The sequence below is a fragment of the Medicago truncatula genome, chromosome 1 (assembly GCF_003473485.1).
Source record: "Medicago truncatula cultivar Jemalong A17 chromosome 1, MtrunA17r5.0-ANR, whole genome shotgun sequence".
Taxonomy (NCBI): domain Eukaryota; kingdom Viridiplantae; phylum Streptophyta; class Magnoliopsida; order Fabales; family Fabaceae; genus Medicago; species Medicago truncatula.
In genome coordinates this window covers 34360573-34382386 of record NC_053042.1, presented here as the reverse complement: position 1 = coordinate 34382386, position 21814 = coordinate 34360573, and the positions used below count along the sequence as shown (strand labels likewise).

At 33.4% G+C, this 21814-nt stretch overlaps 2 protein-coding genes across 3 annotated transcripts; one reads left to right on the top strand and one right to left on the bottom strand.

Annotated features, from left to right (window-relative positions):
- The first annotated feature begins 1590 nt into the window (after positions 1 to 1590).
- On the top strand, positions 1591 to 6030 carry LOC25484248 (probable methyltransferase PMT3). 2 transcript variants are annotated; one of them, XM_024779603.2, is made up of 9 exons: positions 1591 to 1850; positions 2428 to 2521; positions 2636 to 2832; positions 3127 to 3291; positions 3403 to 3585; positions 3695 to 4289; positions 4496 to 4608; positions 4714 to 4934; positions 5316 to 6030. In XM_024779603.2, coding segments are annotated over exons 2-9 (1800 nt in total). In that variant the 5' UTR covers positions 1591 to 1850; positions 2428 to 2520; the 3' UTR covers positions 5641 to 6030. The 2 variants fall into 2 exon arrangements, with proteins under 2 accessions (XP_024635371.1, XP_013468472.1); XM_013613018.3 differs by having other exon boundaries at positions 2428 to 2530.
- A 1018-nt stretch (positions 6031 to 7048) lies between these two features.
- Positions 7049 to 15595, bottom strand: LOC25484247 (dolichyl-diphosphooligosaccharide--protein glycosyltransferase subunit 2). Its single transcript, XM_013613017.3, has 19 exons — positions 15356 to 15595; positions 14914 to 15106; positions 14536 to 14625; positions 13858 to 13920; positions 13560 to 13629; positions 13112 to 13176; positions 12719 to 12773; positions 11939 to 12066; positions 11741 to 11856; positions 11532 to 11601; positions 10043 to 10147; positions 9829 to 9918; positions 9579 to 9727; positions 9228 to 9339; positions 9064 to 9147; positions 8754 to 8834; positions 8433 to 8657; positions 7484 to 7606; positions 7049 to 7356 (listed from the first exon to the last, which is right to left on the bottom strand). Exons 1-19 carry the CDS (start codon positions 15487 to 15489, stop codon positions 7240 to 7242), a joined length of 2070 nt encoding a protein of 689 aa, XP_013468471.1. The 5' UTR covers positions 15490 to 15595; the 3' UTR covers positions 7049 to 7239.
- Positions 15596 to 21814: the final 6219 nt, after the last annotated feature.

Below are 21814 nucleotides of genomic sequence, written 5' to 3'. Positions count from 1 at the left end.
TTTTTCTGAATTTTGCCCCCTATTCTAAAATAAAGAACAAAAAAATACTAGAAAAATAAAGAAACGATTAGCAAATATTAATTCAGTAAAAAAATAAAAAGAAAACAAGAAAAACCAAAAAAAATAGAAAAACCATGAAAATACAAGAAAAATTTCAATTAAAAATACATGAAAAACTAGTTTGCACCTCTAAATATTTTCTATTTTCATGTATTTTCATACTAGTTTTTTATTTTATTTTTAGAGATCATAATAGTTTTATGCATTTTTTCAAGTATTTTTTAATCATTTATTTTAGTATTTTTCTGGTTTTATTTTTATCTTTTCAATAAAAATATAAATAATAATAATAAAACATTTAATATAAATAATTAATTATGTGGATAAAATAAGAGGAGGGGGCAAAATCCTGAAAAACATATAACAGTGGGGGTAAAATTCTGAGTTTTAAAATAGGAGAGGCAAAATAAAAGAATCAGTCAAAATAGGGAGGGAAATTCCGAGTTTTAAAATAGAGGGGCAAAATCCAAATTCAATCAAAATAGGGGGTAAAACTGCACTTAAGTCAGGTATTTAAAAATATCCACAAGTACAAGAGGGATAAATCTTCATTGGTACCAAACCGAATAAGTGTATTATCAACAATTAGATGAGGAGATGCTCAACGGAAGAGTAGCTCCCTAAACTAGATGAAACTAATAGCAATAATACCGTGATGTGATTATTCCAAAAAATATTATAATAAAATGTTTAGGTGAATATGATTTTGAGTACTCATCACGATTAGGGTAAATCTCAATGCTCAAATATTGTTCTTTTTTCAAAACATATCCAAATATTGTTACCAAAATATTTACAAATTATCTATCAAAGAAGTTCTCTCATCATAAGTGAAAGATGAATTCTCTTCAAAAAAAAAAAAAAGTGAAAGATGAATTACGTTCTTGCGAGGTATGGTCAAGATACTTACCAAATCAACCAATCTTCACACAAATTTCTTAAACGGAACCCACTAATCATTTATCAATTATTTTATATAATTACATTTGTTTTTTAAATATTAAAGATGTGTGGACTTGCTAAAAAATGAGATGCTTATTTGAGACCTTAAATTCGATTAAACACTCAAATTTTCTTAGCAAAATGGTAGTACCTAATAATTATGAAGTAAGATCTTATCATTGTCGATGGTCTTATAATACCAATGAAATATTAATGATAATTTTCTTATTATATCATTAACTATATATTACTTTCTCTTCATTCAATTATTTAATTTATCTTTTTAGTACAATTTTTTTTTATAGATAGACGAAATGGCAAAGTCATTATAAACTCACATACACAAGTGGAGGTACCGATCATGGCATCCGGCCTAACAATTTCGACATTTTATCAGTTGAGCTAGGACTTCTGGATATCTTTTTATTACAATTTATTCTGGATACAAAATTAATTATATTTTCATACGTGTGGAGCAACATATTAGAGAATGTGTTAATTTAAGATTAATTATTAATTATAAATATGTGACCACATGCATTAAGTATTAACCCATGTATGTAATGTAAGGAAAGAATGATAAGATTACAGCTAGATGTTGTTACTTAGCTCCTCAACATTGGTAAATGGACTTACCCCCTTTTCATCATCTGATCTTATTCTTACACACAAGAAAAAAGTTTGGGATTTAGATCTCACCATATCCCAATCCCAATACAATACCTGTGACTTTGATGAATTAATATAATAAAAAATGATAAGATTCTATTGTTCACCCTTTAGCAACATTTTTCATTGTTCGTTTTCTGTTCCAAATCCATTACCTCACTTTCACTCTTTCTAACAAGGTACGTACTTCAATCTTTCTCACTTCTTCATCACCTTTCCTCAGATCCATTTTCATTCTCTTATTCATACCCTTCACCTTCCTTCATTACTTTCTGCGTTTCAATTGCCACTTACATTTACAAAAATGCCATTTTTTTCCTCTTCTTGCATCTTCCACTTCAAATTCTTTGTGCCATCAATATCTGAACTATTTTCATCAAATGGGTCATTCAAAGCTTGCAACTTTCGGTGATGCGTTTTCCACCCCATCCCACTTTTTCCCTCTTTTCCTTTGTGAAATTTCTATGGATTTCATTTTCATTCACGTATCAGTAATGGATTGTTTTGCTTTTAGCTATTAGACAATACTATGATTGCCACAACTTGATTTCTATTCTATATTCATGTGCTGTAATCAGTTAGTTAGTTATGACAGTTTGGTTTCTTACTTTTTCTGTTGTATGTAAACTTTTATCTCATGTTATGAATTCAAGAATTTCATTTCTGCCAAATCAATTGTGTTTTACAAGCTATCTGTTATGATAGTAGTTTTATTACTGTTTCATCGATTGATTTTAATTTAAATGTTGTATGCAGCTCTTGCTTTGTGGTTCTCAACTGCATCACCCACGCGATTTGTGGAACTCGAATCATTAAGTCGAGGGCTTCTTGTTGGGTGAACTTTGAATCAGTGAGTGTGGTGAGAAAATATTTGGATGGTTATTTGACTGAATAGTTTTTTTCATTGAAATTATCGATTTTTATATTTGGTAGTTGAAGTTATTGAAATGTGATTATTGTGCAGTGGCAAGAATGGCTAAAGGAAGAGCAGATGGGAACCCAAGAAAGCGATTGATCACAACCGTGTTCGTTTTATTCATTGTTGGTGGTTTAGTTTACCTGTATTCTCGGAATAGTGGCTCGTTATCTTCTATCGAGTACACTAGCAAATCTTTAGATACTGGAGGAGGAGATAACATTGTTGTTCCGAGGACCATTCCTGTGAGTTATCTCAACCCGAACTAAGCAACTTTTACATTTTAAGCGGTGTTGTCAAATAGCGGCTATAGTGTTATAGTGTAGCAGAACAAACCACTATTGTTCTGAGATATGTGATTTAGTACAAAATGTTATTAAGTAGTGGCTACAGCAGCGCTTTAACACCATAGCGTAGTAGAATTTAAACAAACCTCTATTTTTTTGCAATCCGTGATTAATTTAACCCTTCTCGTTAGCTTCAAGTGTTGGTGTTTATTACGAAGCATTCAAGTTAGTTTGCTCTTTTCACTTTTCAAGGTTTGTGATGATCGGCACTCGGAGCTAATTCCCTGTCTGGACAGAAATCTCATATACCAAACAAGATTGAAGCTTGATTTGAGTTTGATGGAGCATTATGAGCGACACTGTCCAATGCCCGAGAGGCGTTATAATTGCTTGATTCCCCCTCCTCCTGGGTATAAGGTTGATTTCTCTTAGACGCTGCTTCTTATATGGAATTAAGAAAGTTCATTATAAATTTGAAATTTTCAATGCTGAGTTTTTAGTATCTTGTGTTGTTCTTGATAATAATAGATTCCAATCAAGTGGCCCAAAAGCAGAGATCAGGTTTGGAGAGCAAATATACCTCATACACATCTTGCAACTGAGAAATCTGACCAGAACTGGATGGTAGTAAAAGGTGAAAAGATAGTTTTTCCTGGTGGAGGAACTCACTTTCATCGCGGTGCTGATAAATATATTGCATCAATTGCCAATGTAAGCTGGTTACTCTTGTGATCTTATTTGAGTTTGACTAATTACAAACATAAAACTTTTACATAACTAGAAAAAGTAATGACTTGATATTTTTGATTTGGTATTACAGATGCTCAACTTTCCAAATAATATTATAAACAATGGAGGAAGACTCCGTAATGTTTTTGATGTTGGCTGTGGCGTTGCAAGCTTTGGAGGATATCTTCTTTCCTCCGATGTACTAGCAATGTCATTAGCACCAAATGATGTTCATGAAAACCAAATCCAGTTTGCTTTAGAGAGAGGAATTCCGGCATATCTTGGTGTTCTAGGGACATTCAGACTACCTTACCCTAGTAGATCTTTTGAACTTGCTCATTGTTCACGTTGTAGAATCGATTGGCTTCAAAGAGACGGCATACTTCTTCTTGAACTGGATAGGATACTCAGACCAGGAGGCTACTTTGTTTACTCGTCTCCTGAAGCTTATGCTCAGGATGAAGAGGACCGGAGAATATGGAGAGAAATGAGTGCTCTTGTAGGGCGGATGTGTTGGAAAGTAGCTGCCAAGAAGAACCAGACTGTCATATGGGTCAAGCCTCTAACAAATGATTGTTACTTGAAAAGAGAGCCCGGTACACAACCTCCACTCTGTAGTTCTGATGATGATCCTGATACTGTTTGGGGAGTTAAAATGAAAGCTTGCATCACACGTTACTCTGATCGTGAGTGATGTTTTCCCTATTTCATACAATGATTTTAGTTTTTTTTAATCCCAAGATTACTTTTGTTGTTCTTGATAGGTCCATGTTCTTTTTTATTTCGTCATATTTGACACTGGTTACACAACTGCATATTTGCATATATTAGTGTTGCACTTTGTATTAAAAGTTGAAAAATTAATAACCAGATATTCTCCTTGACTGTGCAGAGGTGCATAAAGCAAGAGGAAGCGATTTGTCTCCTTGGCCAGCTCGATTGACTACTCCGCCTCCTCGTCTTGCGGACTTTAACTATTCTAATGAAATGTTTGTAAAGGACATGGTAATTTGAAATATATCCTTTTTTTCTGCATTTAATCGAAGGCATGATAGTTTCATGGCCAGCATGTCTGATTGTGGGGTATATGACCTGACTAATTTTGTGCAGGATGTTTGGCAACGGAGAGTTAGTAATTACTGGAAACTTCTAGGCAATAAAATTAAACCTGACACAATTCGGAACGTGATGGACATGAAGGCAAATTTGGGTTCTTTTGCAGCTGCTTTGAAGGACAAAGATGTTTGGGTTATGAATGTAGTGCCTGAAAACGGGCCAAACACACTCAAGATCATATATGACAGAGGGCTATTGGGAACAGTTCACAACTGGTATGGCTCTTATATACATCTTCTCTGCCTTTATATTAAGTATTAACAACTATTAGTGTCTAATTTATTGCTTCATTTTTCAAAATTACTATACCTTGTTGCAAATGATGAATATAAAATGCAAGATACCCATTTGAAACCACTTATATAATATGAACCTTAAAATAAAAGAAGAGTCCTGTACCAATTAAGCTTCATGCTCTAGTTAAAGACGTATCGTTTGGGAGAATCCGAGTTTGAATCCTGATTGTAACAATCATTGGTCAGGCTTTATTTACCTAAGCCGGACTCCTGATTACCAAGGGACCTTCCCCTTGGGAATCGGGAGGTTGAGACAAAAAACTTTTTATAACCTTGTTTTGTGCATCAATGTAACAACAGGTGTGAAGCATTTTCAACTTACCCTCGCACGTATGATCTACTCCATGCATGGACTATATTTTCTGATATCATCGAGAGAGAATGCAGTGTACAGGATATATTGATTGAGATGGATAGAATACTGAGGCCAAAAGCTTTTGTAATTATTCATGATAAGCGATCGGTTGTGATGTCTATAAGGAAGTTCTTGCCAGCATTGCACTGGGATGCAGTGACGAAATCTAATGTGGAGCAAGATTCAGATACAGGTGAGGATGATGCAGTGTTAATAATTCAGAAGAAGATGTGGCTGACAACCGAGAGCATCCGGGTTTCAGAAAAATGACATGCTCCAACAATGGACAAAGTCTTTACCATTTCACTTGAAGTATAAAACTTCAGCAACTGAGTGAGAAATGAGCACATCATTGTGAAAATTTGCTTTCATATGATGTAGGTATTCCCTTTTATGTTGTTCCTCTTCTCTACACTACAGGCTTGAGTTACAATGAAAGCTCGTCCTAAATCGCCTTTTTGAACTTATTTGATTTTGAACAGACCTTGTTATTGTGATTAGGAAAATTAGATGAATCTGAGAAGTAGTTTTACACTGTCAGAGCATAGAGATTAATCTACGTCGAAATTGATTTGAAGAAGTTAGTGGATATATATAGAAAGTTCAATAATGCTTTGCACAAATAAGAGCATATGGTGCTGCCGTTATAAAGCTCTCAAATTAAATGACACGAGTATTCTTTTTAGAAATTTAACATATTTTTAATGAAGGCTATATAATAGCAGGAAAAATGTAATATGTGATTATTTGGTTTGAAAATTGACATGGGGATTGGAAACATGCAAGTTTTTTTACTCGGTTTATGAATGTTTCAATTTTTTTTTTTGGTACAAATAGCATAGAAAATATTTTGATCACCCGTTAACATCTTCAAATACTTCTGGGTGAAAATAACAGGGTACTCCAATAATATTGAAAATCCAACCTTAAAGTTCATTGGGTCAGATATTTAGTCAAAACTGGACATCAGACACCTTTACCGTGGGAATTAAGATCCAAGAAATGGAGGGTTTCTATAAAAAAAAAAAAAAAAAAAAAAAAAGAAAGTGCTGGGTAACACAAGTTAGGATCCTCAACATTACATGCTCTCAACAATAGGGGGCTTCATATTACATGTTCTAAAATGGGTTCTACACATTAATATTCCCTCTATTATATTTTGAAAATTGAAAAAAATGGAGATTATTTCTACTTTCTAGGTCTATGTTATAACCTTTATCCAGAAATTACAGTGCGTTGTCTTGCAAAAAAAATTGAGATCAAACACGTTCAATTGTTTTAGATGGCTTTAGAGAGGGCGAGTAAGTATTACCGAAGTACTAAAAAAAACTTTCCTCGTATCAAGTCTTGCAAATACCAAGATGGTACTAACATTTAACAAATGGTAAAAATTACTACAATATCAAGTGATAACGTATGCAAGTAAATTGTTTTATTTGTCCAACCTTCGCCTGATATTTGGAAGAAAAAAAATGCTTATTGTTTCCTTTCTTACATGTCATGTAATTTCTCCCTTTCATATTTAGCAGTGCTCTATGCATAAACTCAAACGGTTAAAAACAAACACATTGCACATAAATTTTATATCGCAAGAATTAAGGCCTCTCTAAAATGAACTCGCCCTTTAATTAATATTAATTAATTAAGATAAGCTATTTAACATCAAAGGCAGGTAGCATATGCTAAAATAGGTGGTTTGTGTTGATAGCTTCATCAGAATAAACCATGATCAAGTTGTGCAATATAATGATCTCTAAATTCGTTATAACATAATACAACAAAGGTCCTACAAAATTGGATTAGTACCATCTCTCTAGAGGAAAAACTCAAATTTTCTATCGCTTTATAAATAGACATTTTTTGTTTTGCTCATGCCGATTTCAACTTGGCTGATGTTGAAGCAAGATGGGAAAGAATCCTGTGTCCAACAATCATCGTAAAAGCTCCCAAAAGACCAAGTGTTTTGAGTGTGGTAAATAGGTCCAGCTGCACAAGAAAAGAACGGTAAGAGAAAAAATTGGATGAAACTTACAACATAACACTGTTCCAATGAAAAACCTGACTTAACCAAGTTTAATATGTATAATCTTAAATGAACGTGAAGTGGACATACCTTTAACCAGAAAAGTACATAAAGCAACAGAATTGCAGCAAGACCAAGATGGAAAAGGGTGGCAAATGTAGCAGGTACTGTTGAACCAGGGAAATTCTTCAGGTTCACCCCCAATCGTAACAACTGTAAATGATATAGAAGAGAGCATACAACGTTAGTTAACTACCAAAACTAAGATCAAATCAAAAGAAAATAAAGCAGCGCAACAACATTGTTGTTTGTTACAACATAGAATGCAGGAGCCAAAACATCCTTTCACTTTTCGCTTCTACCTTTCTATGCATATGAAGAAGGTAAATATAACTAATATATTATTAACAGATACCGCTGCCAGCCTTGACTGACAATAAACAACTTAAACGCTAACAACATCAAACCATCAATAGACCAAGGCCCCAAAGAGGCCTAGTTTTATAAAATTAACCACTCAAAATTTTGATGTTTTAACTTTTAAGCAGCTTATTCAAATCAAAATATTACATGTTAAATTTTGAAAATATTATCCTCTATGCCATGCTCTAAACTTGAAATACTAAGCACTCAAGGAAAGACCATTTCCCCTTCGTAAGCCATTTGCATTTCCGATAGACAACTATATCTTATTGGGAACTGGGAAGAGTGTTCAAAAGGTAACATGACAGATAGAGTGATAGACTATTCAATTTGGGTCTCAGTAACCTAACTTGAAATCACCAAGCATTTGCTGTCCTAATTATTTAGTTTTAATCAAAAAAATTCCAAAAAACTACATTACTGACTTGTTCATGGTTTTGTAGATTACATTTATAAAATTAAATTTACCATTAAAATAAACAGCATGTCTAAATAACCAAACCACACTTTCCCTTTCCACTTCTCTTATTTTACCCATTTTTATCTTCATCGCCTTCCCTTAAATAAGCACAGTACATTTGTGCTGCTCTCTAGCTAAGATTATAAGAAGACTTACCCCGACCAAAAAGCCAATGAATGGCAAAAGGATCAGACCCAAAAACACAAGAGAAAGTTTCTGTGGTGGCCGCTTTTCAGGAGCCCTGAATATGTGATTAATCTCCGCTTTGGGGCCATATCTTGAGTAAGGATCAACAGGTGGTGCAGGAGGACGTGCTGCTTTTTCAGGAGCTTCTGGAAGATCTAATTCGACATGGCCTAGTAGTCGTGAGAAAGAGTTCTCCTGAAATAAAATATTTTTATTCAGATTTCCTGTAGAATATTAGGGGAAGAAGAGGACAAGAGCGGTAACTTTAAAGTAGGAAGTTGTGAACAATACCATGACAGCATCACCAACAGTCAGCTCAATATCATATTTGCCAGAGAGATAAAAAAGTTTTTCCACCAAGCCAAGAAAATCCTAAACCAAATTGACATGTCAGCGGGAAAAAAAAATTGGAGGAAGATGAGAATCAGAATAACATACAGTCTTTCCAGGTATATAAGGGAAAAAAATAATATAAGCAGTTATCACAACCAAGCTCAAAAACAGTGATTTATTACACAATGTAATCAATTGAACATGTACTCAAGAAGATATCGTTAAACCTAGACAATGAGATAGGTAATAAGAAATATGAGATACTTACAAATTTAATCTCAAATTTCTTGCCAGTATTTCCAACCAAAAACACGTGTTCAATCTTTGTTTCATGTCTTAATGTTAAAAATGCCTGCCAAACAAAAAAAAACCTCAATAAACAGAGCATTGAAATGACATTCATTCACAAGGTTTTAAGAAACAACTGCAAACCTGATGAGGCTTGAAAACACGACCATGAGGAGTTTCCAATTGGAAAGAAAGCCTCAACTTCTGAAGGTGGGTGGCGGAGAGTGAAACAACATCATTTCCAGCCAAATCCAACCTGGATAGGAAAATTGTGGGTGAAAGTTGAAAATGAACAAATTCGAACCATACATGAAGCAGGTACAAACAGTAATACAGCATTAAGATATAAGTCTTTATGCGATGCTTACGTAATTCAAATGCATGACATGATATAGTGAAGAAAATCATACATTGACAATGACATACTAACCAGAAATCCAAAGTATCACTGCAGAAAATTTACAAATAGAATGCTTAACAAAAATAGTAACATACGTCTTATGGGTTTCAACATTTCCAAGATCGCTGTCCAGAACTGCTATTTCTGCACTGCCAACTTTAATAATTCCAGTGATGTAAATTGGCACATGAATTTGGCCCCCAGTAGCATAAACTTTGTCACTTTCAGAATCTTGTAGCACAATCTACAAAGTAGGGTAAATTTTTAAAACAATAGGTTGAATCAAATATACCTTGATGCAACTGAAATGGAAAATATATAACTGAATTACACGGACAGGAATACCTCGAAAACAAAAACATATGTTCCCACATCAACATTGTTTGGGAAGGAATCCAAGAAATGAAATCCACTTTTTTGGTCATACTGAAGCTCCTGGATCAAGCGAAGTAAAAGGCACAAGAAATAAGAAAAGATTCCCAGTATACTAAACAATTGTATTATAGAGAAAAGATTCTAAACTCACAACCCTCAAAAAAGTTGATGAATCATCACTGACCTTGCTTTCAATAATAGCTGAGTCTTTTGCACCAGTGCTAGAAGCTCGGACAAGCTTAACTGTCAGAGGTGGTGCAGCTGAACCAAGCACTGTATTGACCTTGACCTGATTGATTTTGTAACAGTTATATATCCTCAACAATAAAAACTAATATAAATGCTTCACAATCACACATCTAATAATGTGAAGAGACGACAGCAGATGATTAAAATTGTCGGACAAAAATGCCAAATGTCACTGTTGAGATCCCACATCGACTACATATATAGCCAAAGTAATAAGGCTTTGCAATCCTCCCCCTTGACTTAGATTTTGGGGTTGAGGAAGGCCTAAAGCTCATATTCTAAGATGCTATCTGAGTCTGTCATAAATCTATTTATTATTGGGCCACTCGTATTTGTACCTCTAGATGTCCGGTCCTAAGTATATGGGGTAGTTATTAGGTCACCCTCGTTTATCCATGATCTAGATGTATAGTCACAGGTGCGAGGAGGTGAAGGGGTGTGTTGACATCCTACATTGACTAAAAGATATTACGAAAATAGGGGCAATCCTCCTGCTTGAGCTAACTTCTGGGGTTGAGTTGGTCTAAAGCCCAAATTCTGAAGTCATGATGAGGCAATGGTACCATGATTATTGGTATCTCAGAGTCACAGTACATGTGATTCGTGTCTTGATTCAAAACAAAACTAAACTCAACGCTACAAAATGACGTGTGTCTATTTTGGAAATGAATCTCAGCAGGAATCTCAATTCATTGCGGCAAATCTTATGAATTGCAACTTGTCCCTGAATCGTATGTTTCATGTTCAACAACGGGTGCAACTTTGAATCGAGACATGTTGCGTGACCCAATTTCAAAAAGGCTTGCAGGGGTAATTCTTTTGCATTTATTTATTTTCCATGTAACCCTTCTACACTGCTTCTTTGTTAACCCCCCCCACCACACACACACAGTGTTTTTCTAATTCTTCCAGCCTACATGGTGTTTTGCACCCTTTCTCCTTCATTCTTCCCCGTTTTTGGTCCTCTTGTCTAGTTTGGAGACAATGAGCTCCCTTCAATGCCCACTTGCTCTCTAACTACATGTTGCTTTGGTGTATGTTTTTTCTTATATCACTTGGTTTTACTTATAAATGTTGGTTTTATTATTATGCACCTTACAATTTATAATAAGATTTGAATCACACACAACGACAAAAAAAAAAGCTTTATCCCACTAAGTGGAGTTGGCTACATGAATCAAACGACGTCATGGTGTTCTATCAAAAACCATATCCAACTCATTAATCTCTAGATCCCTCTTGATAGTTTCTCTTATCGTTTTTCTATAAGAGGTTTTCTAATTCATGATTTGAATCTCAATCCGATAACCATGATTGGGACAAAATCCCAATGTATGCCGTCAACTACCCGTCACATTCCATGTTCTTAGAAAAAAAAGAATTTGCAAACTAAGGGTTCTGAATCCATTAACTCAGTTGCATACCTTAAGCTGCCCTTTTTTGGTCAATGAATAAACTGTTTCAGGAAGTGACAATATCAATGGAATGGAGATCCTACACCACAATAAGAAATCCCAGTTAAATATTGTTGCTGAACGATAGAGAGACCAGCATACCAGCACAGAAGAAAAAGGAAAATATCTTGATGAAGCTGTAACTTAAAATAATAAATTGATGCTTGGAAAGCACTTGCCTGTTGCTCTCTAAAAAAGATAACGATTCAACTTGATGGAAGAAGTCTTTGGCATCTCCTGGGATTCCAATGCCGAGGAAGAACTTTGCTAAGCCCAATATTGTATCCCTTGGAACCTGGGAAATGCAAAGCCAAAACATTAACAACAAATTTCAACATATTAAACCATTAAATAGCAATTCCTCATTCGTTACTCACATTTATTTTCCCAGACGTTACTGCAGCAAATGCAGTAACCCCTCGAACAACTGAAGAAGTCGCGGAAAGAGAACCTTGATGCTCAGATCCCCTAACAGTTTTCTCATCAAAATAAAATGCTCCATCATCTGAAATATGATATGTTCATCAAGTCCGATATGATAAGATATAAAGAATGGCAGGACAGTCTATGCAATTCACAGATTTTAGGGAAACAAATCTATTTGTGTGGAATAGAGGGGAAAGACTGTTCTTAATACACAAGAGCTTCAAGAAAGTTATGTCACTTTATGTCAATTGGCACTCTGCAGGACCAAAGTGCATTGCAAAATTGCAAGCCTTAAAAAATCTAAACCCTACAGGATAAATAGAAGTTTATAGTAGGTCTTTAAGATTTAAGCAATTTGAAGAGGTGTACCTACTCTCTTGAGGATACTTGGTTCTTAAAACTTAAAAGCAGGGCCCAAGTTTATCAAATAATAACAAGGTTCTGTGAACAGATGCAGTTAATCGAAGAGAAACCATCAATTCTAGTAGTTTCCTCTAAGGAAGCTTACACCTACAGTCCCGCACTATCACCTTAGAGTTAGATCTTAAGGAGGTCATTACACCTTAATAAACTTTTAAGCACCCCTCCTCCCAAAAAAAAAACAAAAAAGAAACAAAATGCAACAAATATGACACCATGGCTACTAAATCCAAGCTAGGTAATTCTAAATTTATAAACAAACATGAATATCTATCACTTAGAATGAATTAAAAGGTAAAGGCTTCACATACCATATTTCTCAATGCTGTCGAAAAGCTTCACTATACCATTGTTTACTATACTGACCTGCCAGTATGGGGCAAATATAAGATATTGATATAAGTTCCAATATAAAAGTATGTAGGTAAAATTTATCAAAAGCTAGACAAGTATGCGTAGCAAAGGCTAAAATAGATATTCAGCTAGATGCAGCAACAGCGCTGGTGAGTTTAACTTTAGATTCAAAATATAGCTCATAACATACTGTGTAAAATTGCAATTCCGTGCATGGATTTCTGGACAGTATGAAATTATTGTTCAACTATAGGAATTAGGAGCATTAAAATAGTGAGGCAGCCATTAAAAGATTAGGAATTAGGAGCTTTAAATTAGTGAAGCAGTTACTAAAAGATTTAGAACTTTACCTTACTCTGATCAATTTCAGAAGAGGCAAGTGAAACCACTCCAGCAAGCGCTTCAAGTGCTAATCCTGTGAAATACAAGATATGATATAATGTAAGAACAGATAAATGATAGTGATCGCAATGTTTTGAAGGACCTCAAAATGCTAGTTTCAGCAACAAACGTGTTACATGTATTAGAGAAAACTAACATCCCGGTTCTTATGTGACATAGATGTTAATTTATATTTGTTTATAATTATAAAATCACTATTATAACATTCTCATCTACCACACTCGCTATTTCTCAAAAACTACTCAAAGTAGCTTTTCTTTATAATCAGATTTCACATTTTTACATTAAAAATCCTCAAAAAAGATCATTTCTCAAACACAAAAAGCTGTCTGTCATAAATAAAATAATATAACAAACGAGCTCTGAATATCAACATATCTTCATGCAAAATATTACCAGCAGCATGGATACTAGACTCTGGATTATTGGAGCTGTAGCGCCATTTTCCATCACTTTGGCTTAGAGCCTGCCAAAATTGAAGGACGTTGAATCAAATGTGCACTAGGCAGTTCAAATTGAAATGGCAGATTGGTTGAGGTAGAATATGTGGGAACTAATAAAAGTTAGGTATAGTTCTTAAACGGAATTTATCATCATCCACACTAATGTAGCCAGAAGAGTAATCAGTAATCACGAAGAAGCAACCGCAACACCAGTTTAATCTTATTTCATAGAAAACGCAATAAGTACGGACCTTGATTGAATGAAAAACGCCATTAGCATCAGTAAGAAGAACATCAACATTAGAAGCCTGATCCTGCATACAGAGAAGGTAAGGAACAAGGAGTGAGGACTATAACAGAACACAATACCGCATTACAAGACAAAAGCCATACCAATATACAACTTAATTAAGTGCTTATTTAACATGTTTTTTTTCAAGTAAGAGCTCATATACAAGTTGTTTTTACAATCAAAGAAAATTAGGATACACTCCACATAAGCTGAAAGACCTAAGGAGTTTATGAAAATTAGGGTACACTCTGCATAAGCTGGAAAACATATTATAAGGACTACTCCATCAAAATAACCTGAGTAGAGGAACTTATGTAAATAATGAGTAGCTTATAAAAATATCATAAGTCATTTTACATAAGCTCTCACGAACACTTGCGCAAGTGCCTATGTCATAAGATAAGTCCAAATAAGCTCCTCCAAACGAACCATAAAAAAAGTAACGTGCCAGATATCTAAAAATGACCTAAGAATGTTTTGTAGATTCAATTAATAAGAGATACCATATCAACCATACGGTCGGGGTGAATAGGTAATAACCTTCATTTTTATGACAGTATTCCCGAAGGAGTCTGATCAAACCTGGTGTGACATAGCCCTCTAAGCTCAAAGAGTAAAGTAGAGACCAGATAATTACCTTGATAAGAACCAAAATTCCAACTGAGTAGTATATGTCAAGCAAATTACTTGCATCATTGACGGTGGCTTTAAGTCTTGAGGCAATATCCTTCACAAAAACAAATAATTAATACTGACATCAATTTTCAGCAAACAAAGCAACGACGCAAAACAATTAGAATTACAATCAAAGTAATGATATTTAGATACAAAAAGTTGACACCATATACAAATACCGTATAAACATACACCCAATTTTAGTATTGATTTGATTAATTAAAAAAAAAAATCAATAATAACGTATAATGTACGTATGATGATAATGTCAACATTTTGTGTCAAAATTACACATTTTTGTAACAACAATGCAAGTGAAACGAAAACAAAAAATGAATACCTTGAAAATCGCAGCATCAACCTTGCATTTCAATATGCCATTAACTTTCAACGCATAGAACGCATCCTTAAGAGGCGAAGAAGATGAGCCTAGATTTTCCAACACTTTCTGACAAGTGTCTTTGGTAACAATTGGCTTCTTCTGAATTGATAGAATCTCAAAAACTCTCAAAGCCTCATACGAATCTTCCAAACTGATAATAACATGCAACAACAACACATCAATTACGTATTTCAATTCACTACAAAACAAATCAATTATATAAATCTAAATCTAACAAGATTTCCAATGTAATTCGCATAGATCAGAATCAAACGCTTCATTATCATAAAAATGAATTGGAATTGACGGATAGAATGAAATGCAATGGATCGGGAATCAGGAAATGAAATTGGGATGAAAAACGAGGGTTTAAATTAGGGTTTTGTTTGTTATGACTGACCTGGGAGAGACTTGGGTGAAGAGATTGGAAGCAGCGGATCGGTGAGAATCGGAGATCGGTGGAGAGATGGAGAAGGAGAAAGGGAGAAGTAGCAGCAGGAGAAACGCTGCTGCTCCTACGGCGGTTGTAGCCATGGATGAGATGAGATCGGAGAGAGAGTGTGGTTTGTTACACTTCGAAGACGACGACTTCTACTACTGACTGTGTAAATGTGTGATGTAGCTAGTTAATTATACCACTCTGTAAGAGAAAATTAATCTTGTCCAAACAAACATTGTATTGTCTTATTTATTTTTTATTTTAATTTTTATTATTGATATTAAAGAGGTCCTCGAATTCGACACACATCTTTCTATCTTACTTTTTTTAATTTTGCTACTTGCACGATTTTGTACATTTGCAAAAATCGTTATCAAGTTTTGCATCATTGTTATATTTTCATCAAACTCGTTAATAGGTATTTATGTTAATGTTTGATGTTAAGTTGGTATGTTCATATTTATCACACTTTCATAGATGTATTAGTTGGTCTTTATTTGAAACAAAATTGATAGTTTATTTGATTTATAATATCGTTGATGAAATACTTATATATAAAATTAGGTTTGAATTCAAAAACAAAAAGAAAATAAGTGTAACTAATCATATCATGGTTCATAAATAATTTTTAATAAAGTTGTGGTAAATATTAAAGGGTTAAATATGTTTTTGGTTCCTATAAATATGTTAACTTTTCGTTTTAGTCCCTCTAAAAAATTTCTTCAGCTTTTAGTTCATAAATTTTTTTTCATCTTCACTTTTAGTCTCTTATCTTTATTACGAGATTCATATTGGTCCCTTGTTAAAAAAAGTTGAAGATTAGTCTTTTAATTTGTTTAATTGGTACACGTTAGTCTTTTACGTCCAATCTATTTTTGGGTTAACGGTGTTCTGATTTTTGGGTTTTTTTTTTTTTTTTGTTTTTTTTACAATTTAGGCTTTACAATGAATGAACGATTTCATCTCGTATCATGGAGAGGATTTCGTAGACAATGAGTTGTTGAGATAATATTATAGTTGTGATCATGAGAAATTGTGCTACATTGAGATGTTGGGTATTTCGAAACAACTTAGTTATAAGGAAATTGGGCATAATGTGGTATAGGCATCCAAACTTTGGTATGACATTATTGAGTGATGACATAGGTGCTAAAGAAATGGCTGAAATTGGAAAAGTTTGTTTGAAGGTGGATATCTTTAATACTAAATCCATTGTCACAATCTTTACAAGTTTTGCCTGAAGGTAAAAAATTTGTGGGAGGTGAACAAGTTGTGCATGTTGATACTTCTATCAATGTTGCAGGTGAAAGTGATGAAGATAGTGAAGACGAAAGTTATAAAGAAGATAGTGTGATGGATATAGATTTTGAAGACTATGATGAACTTGAAGGAGTTGGTTTGGAAAGCAGCAAAGACTACTTATTTACAAGCATGTGAAAGAGCGGTGATGGAGATGAAGGCAATTAGTGTTGAAACATGGGAACATATGAATAATATTCGTCCAACATTCTGGTGTTAATCTAGTTTCAAAGCGGATCCAAAGTGTGATACACTTTTGAATAACATGTTAGAAGCCTAATTTGTTTTATAATGGAATTGGTAAAGTGGGAAGGAGAAGTTGACTCATATGGCACGTATAGTGTTCTAACCGTCATTTGTGTTTGATGGACAAAATGACTAAATTGATATTTGTTAAACAAGTTAAAGGACTAATTAGCATCTTTTTTTTAATAAGGGACCAATATGAACCTTGTATTAAAGATAAAGCTAAAAAAAACTCAATGCTTATATATAAAAGTAAGAGTCAATATTTGAACAACCAATTGATACAACTTTTGGTGACAACTTTTTTCTCTCTTTTCATTGGTTAAGATCAATGGAGAGAGAAAAAGGAAGAGAGAAAATAAAAGGATAATGTGAGTATGAGAGATAAAGTTGTCAAAAAATTGTCATAAATTGGTTGTACAAATATCATTTCTCTGAAAGTAAAACTTTTTTAGGAGATATGATAGTAAGGTTAAATCTCGACGTAAAAATGTATAACCCACGACTGGAAATAAGTAAATAAAAAATATATTCAAAATAAAACAAAATAAAATTTGAAAATGATACAAGAATTTTCTTTTTTGACGTTAATGATGCAAGAAGATAGAACAAATAGACAAAGAGAAGTAATAACAAATAGAAATAACATAACCTTTAATCTTTGTAGCTCATAATATGGACCTCTTTTTTAAGGGTTCACCCATAGTCCTTAATTTTATTTTTTTTACATGGACATGTAGTCCTTATTAATTGAATTCAATAGTAGGTAGTTTATGTTCATTTTTATAGAGTACAAATCACTTTTAAATTTTTTGCGCTCTATTTCTTCATTTCACATGGTAAATCTTCTTTCATGTATGATTAGTAGTGGTGGAAGAAGACCTTGATTGTGATTTCAATATAGGCATTCTAGGTTCTAAATCCACGTATGGAGTGTGCCTTGGTTGAGCAGTGGTGGGAGAAAATCTTGATTATGTTTTTGAAGTTAGGGATTTGTTACGAGTTAGATGATACGATTCCTTCATTTTTTTATTCAAAAAACTTTGGTAAAGAAGTTGTTGTGAGTTGTGGAATTTATTTTTGAACGGGGTGAATCGTGGAATTAACTGTGGCGGCTTCCAACACAACACCAAGCAACAACTTTTTTCTTAATTTGTACCGTGTAAATTGGTCGTGTGAAGAAATGGAGTGAATAAATAGAGGATAAAAAAATGAAAAAGCTGCATTGTGTAAATGGAAGGGGTATAAATTACCTACTGTTGTCAGTTAACTAATAAGGACCATGGATGGACTATACAAAATAGGTCCATATTAGGGGCTCCTTTAACATTTAAACAAGGATAATTTTGGGTTTTCATATAAAATTAAGAGTAGTTTTGTTAACTACAATTTAGGGTCGCGGCGCCGCAAAACTCTTGATCCAAACCAACCCCAATGGACCTTGGAAGAGATTTAGCTTATTTTTGTTTTTAAAAAGTTTGGCTTAAATAGATTTTCCGTCCTTTATCTTTCACACAAAAAAAATTGGTCCTTTATATGATTTTTAACATGTTTTGATCCTTTACCTTTTTAAAAAGGTGTTGTAGTAGCCCTTTAGCCAAAAATCATCAAATAAGTTAACAAAAGTTGTGAATGTGATAATTACGATGTTAACCTTAATCAACGTGGCATAGAAGATAGGAAACAACGTCGTTTGAACCAGGAGAAGTTGCAGACACATTTGACCAAAAAACTTGGGAACTAAAAGCCATTGAAGTTCTCTTAAACTCATCCAAACAAAATTACACAGAAAATTGGAGAAATGTTATTGAAGCTCTCTCAAACACGAAGATAAGGATTAGGACGCGATTGCAGATCTCTCAAAGTAGGTAATCAATTCAATAAATTAGGGTGTAATAGTAGAAAAAAAATGTTGCATTAGTATTATAAATTGACAATTATTTTATGACACGAAAAAATTGTTAAAGAGACAATGATTTTAAGACAGAGGGAGTACTTGGGAATATGCTGCAATTTGAGTAATATATTATTTGAGTGACAACTATATATCTTTTAGGAAGTGAACAACCAAAACTAGAAACAATTATATGTTATCTATAATTGATGATAAAGCATATGTACTTCAATTGTCAAAATAAATTTATTATAATTAGTGTTTTATAATTTTTTTATTAAATTAAACCATCTAAATTGCAGATCTTGGTATATTGTATACATGTATTATTTATGTTACATAAGTCATGCTTTCACACCAAACCGAGGATATAAAGACATTTATCTAAGTCTACCTGGAGATTTGATGGCCTCAGATGGAGTCTTACAATAGTTAGTGTTTCGTAATTTTTTTTTATTGAATTAAACCATTTGAATTGCAGAGCCTGGTATACTGTATAGATGCATTATTTATGCTACATATGATATGCTTGCATACCAAACCGATAATCTAAAGACATCCACCTAAGCCTCCTTGGAATATTTGGTAGCCTTAGATGATGTCTTGATAGCAATTGCAGCATTTTTTGGTCTTCATAAACAAAAGCACATGGTTGATGTCAAGAAGAACACCACCATGAGCAATGGTAACTCCAGCATGCAATTTTTCAAGCTCTTCATTGATCCTTATCACCAACAGCATATGCCTTGGGATAATCCTAGTTTTCCGGTTGTCATGAGCTGCATTTCCAACCAACCTAAACACTTTAGTTGCAAGATATATATTCATGATATTCACTAGAAATTGTTGACAAATGATATACTCATAAAAATCATAACGAGAAACTAATAAATACAACAAATTAATGAAAATCAACTAAACACTAACCTAACCATAAATCAAGACACATACTTTTTTACTCAAACAATTTTGATGAAAAGCTGAAGGACAACCATCACAATTAGAGAGTGGTAATTTGATCCACCATTCCAACAATCACCCCTTGTTAATTCATCCAATTGACAAACAACCGGTTAGTAAATTGATTTGAATCTATTTATTTCATAAGAGTGGATTGTTAATGGATTGCTTTAATTCATCCATTGACATTCAAACTCAAATTCATCAAATCCATATATTTTACCATTCCTAATCACAACATAATGATTGCACTAAAAATCAAAGTGTCATAATAACTTGATGGATGTATGAGGGGAACGATATATTCTTATAAATTGTTTCTCAATGTAACAATTAAAAACATATATTATCTTAAAAAAATTAAAGACATAGATGAAAGATTATATTATATAAAATTATACAAATGTAAAATGTTTAAAAGATTAATAGACACTTACTAAACCATGTCAATAGATGGAATAACTTGCAAATTCAAATAAGAGATACACACTACTTATCAGAATAAAATCAATCAATTCAGATTCAACTATAGTGGTAAACATGAAGGTTAAAATATAAAAAGTTCATGATTATTACCTTTTGGAACAAGGCAAAATCGTCTCATCATTTATGTCCACATTTTACCCATATTAATCAAAGAAATCACACTCGTTAGAATTATCATAAAAAATGATAAAAGCATAGCACATCACAGAAGAAGTAGAAATATAAGACATCATTGTCGATTTTCATGGATTCACGATTGTGATGATACTTCATGAATCGAGTTTTGGTTTGACGCTCATAGATCTGATGGATAAAAAAAAAACACAGAATCAGTGGGTGAAAATAAACCCCAAAAAAACAAGAGGGACGAAAAAAATATTAATAACATGGAATTTGTGCATATATAGGAGAAAACAACCTGAGTTGAGTAAATTCACAGCTTGTATATCTCTCGATCTCTATAATATCATCATACTCAATTCAATAGCTTGATAAATTTGTTGAATATATCTTTTATATGAATGGGTGATGAATAGATAGAGAAAAAAATAAATTGTTTGCTCTATACAAATGCAAGAAATAGAGAAAGAGAGAATAGGAAAAACGGCTAGGGTTTAATAGAATTACGATAGCTTGATATTACAAAAGGTTACGAGAATATATATAAAACCTAATGAACTCTAAACCGACAGGCCCAATAGCATAGCTCATTACTTTATTATCTAACACTCACAATTTTTGCCAAAATGGTGAGCATAACCACTCTTATAAGGGGCTAACCTAGGTTAAAGTTAGGTAAATTGTCGTGTTTTCTAGATCAAAAACATTCTAATATAAAAAATATATATAATTTTGTCGATAACAAAATCACTTTTTACCTTTTTTTACTACAAAATCACATTTTTATTAATTCCTTTATAAAAATTATTTTACAAATATAAATAAAAAAGTTGCACACAATTTTTAGTACTTCACACACACATGCATATTGATTTTCTAGGTTGAGAATTAAAAAGAAAGGTGAAAAGTGTTTGGCGAAAAAATGATATTTCTTCCACCCAAAGCGCCCATAAACCTGAATCACCATCGTCACCAACGCTATGAATCATGTGTTAATTCATTCGGCTTGTCTTGAATCACAACCAAAAGAACAAATCATATCATCAATAAACATGGTCAAACTAAAAAATTTGCTCAAGCCTTGAATAATATCTGGGACACTCCTAAGTCAATTGCTTCTACCTTGCGTCAAATGTTACATAGTTTATATAATGATTCTGAAAGATGAATATCAAGCTAGATGACATGCATACAAGCATAGTCTTCATGCTCACATCATTTGACCAAAAGGCGGTGCACTTTTGAAGATTGATGCCTTGTGAGCCAAGTTATTGCCATCTGGAAGTCATTGAGCAAGTGTGGAGTGATATCTCCTGGTGAGGGTTTTTATGAGTTTTCATTTTCTTCCCTAAAAAATGTTCAAAGTCTTAGAGAGATTGGATCATGGAACATTAGCCTTGGTTTTTATAAACTAT

Bases quoted from the DNA above. Each gene is read 5' to 3' on its own strand.
- LOC25484248 (XM_024779603.2), top strand. The intron at 3,586-3,694 runs GTAAGCTGGTTA...TTGGTATTACAG, and splicing joins ATATTGCATCAATTGCCAAT to ATGCTCAACTTTCCAAATAA. The intron at 4,935-5,315 runs GTATGGCTCTTA...ATGTAACAACAG, and splicing joins TTGGGAACAGTTCACAACTG to GTGTGAAGCATTTTCAACTT.
- LOC25484247 (XM_013613017.3), bottom strand. From the start codon at position 15,489: ATGGCTACAACCGCCGTAGGAGCAGCAGCGTTTCTCCTGCTGCTACTT. The intron at 13,177-13,559 runs GTAATATTTTGC...TGTATTTCACAG, and splicing joins GTCTAGTATCCATGCTGCTG to GATTAGCACTTGAAGCGCTT. The intron at 10,148-11,531 runs GTATGCAACTGA...AAAATCAATCAG, and splicing joins CCAAAAAAGGGCAGCTTAAG to GTCAAGGTCAATACAGTGCT.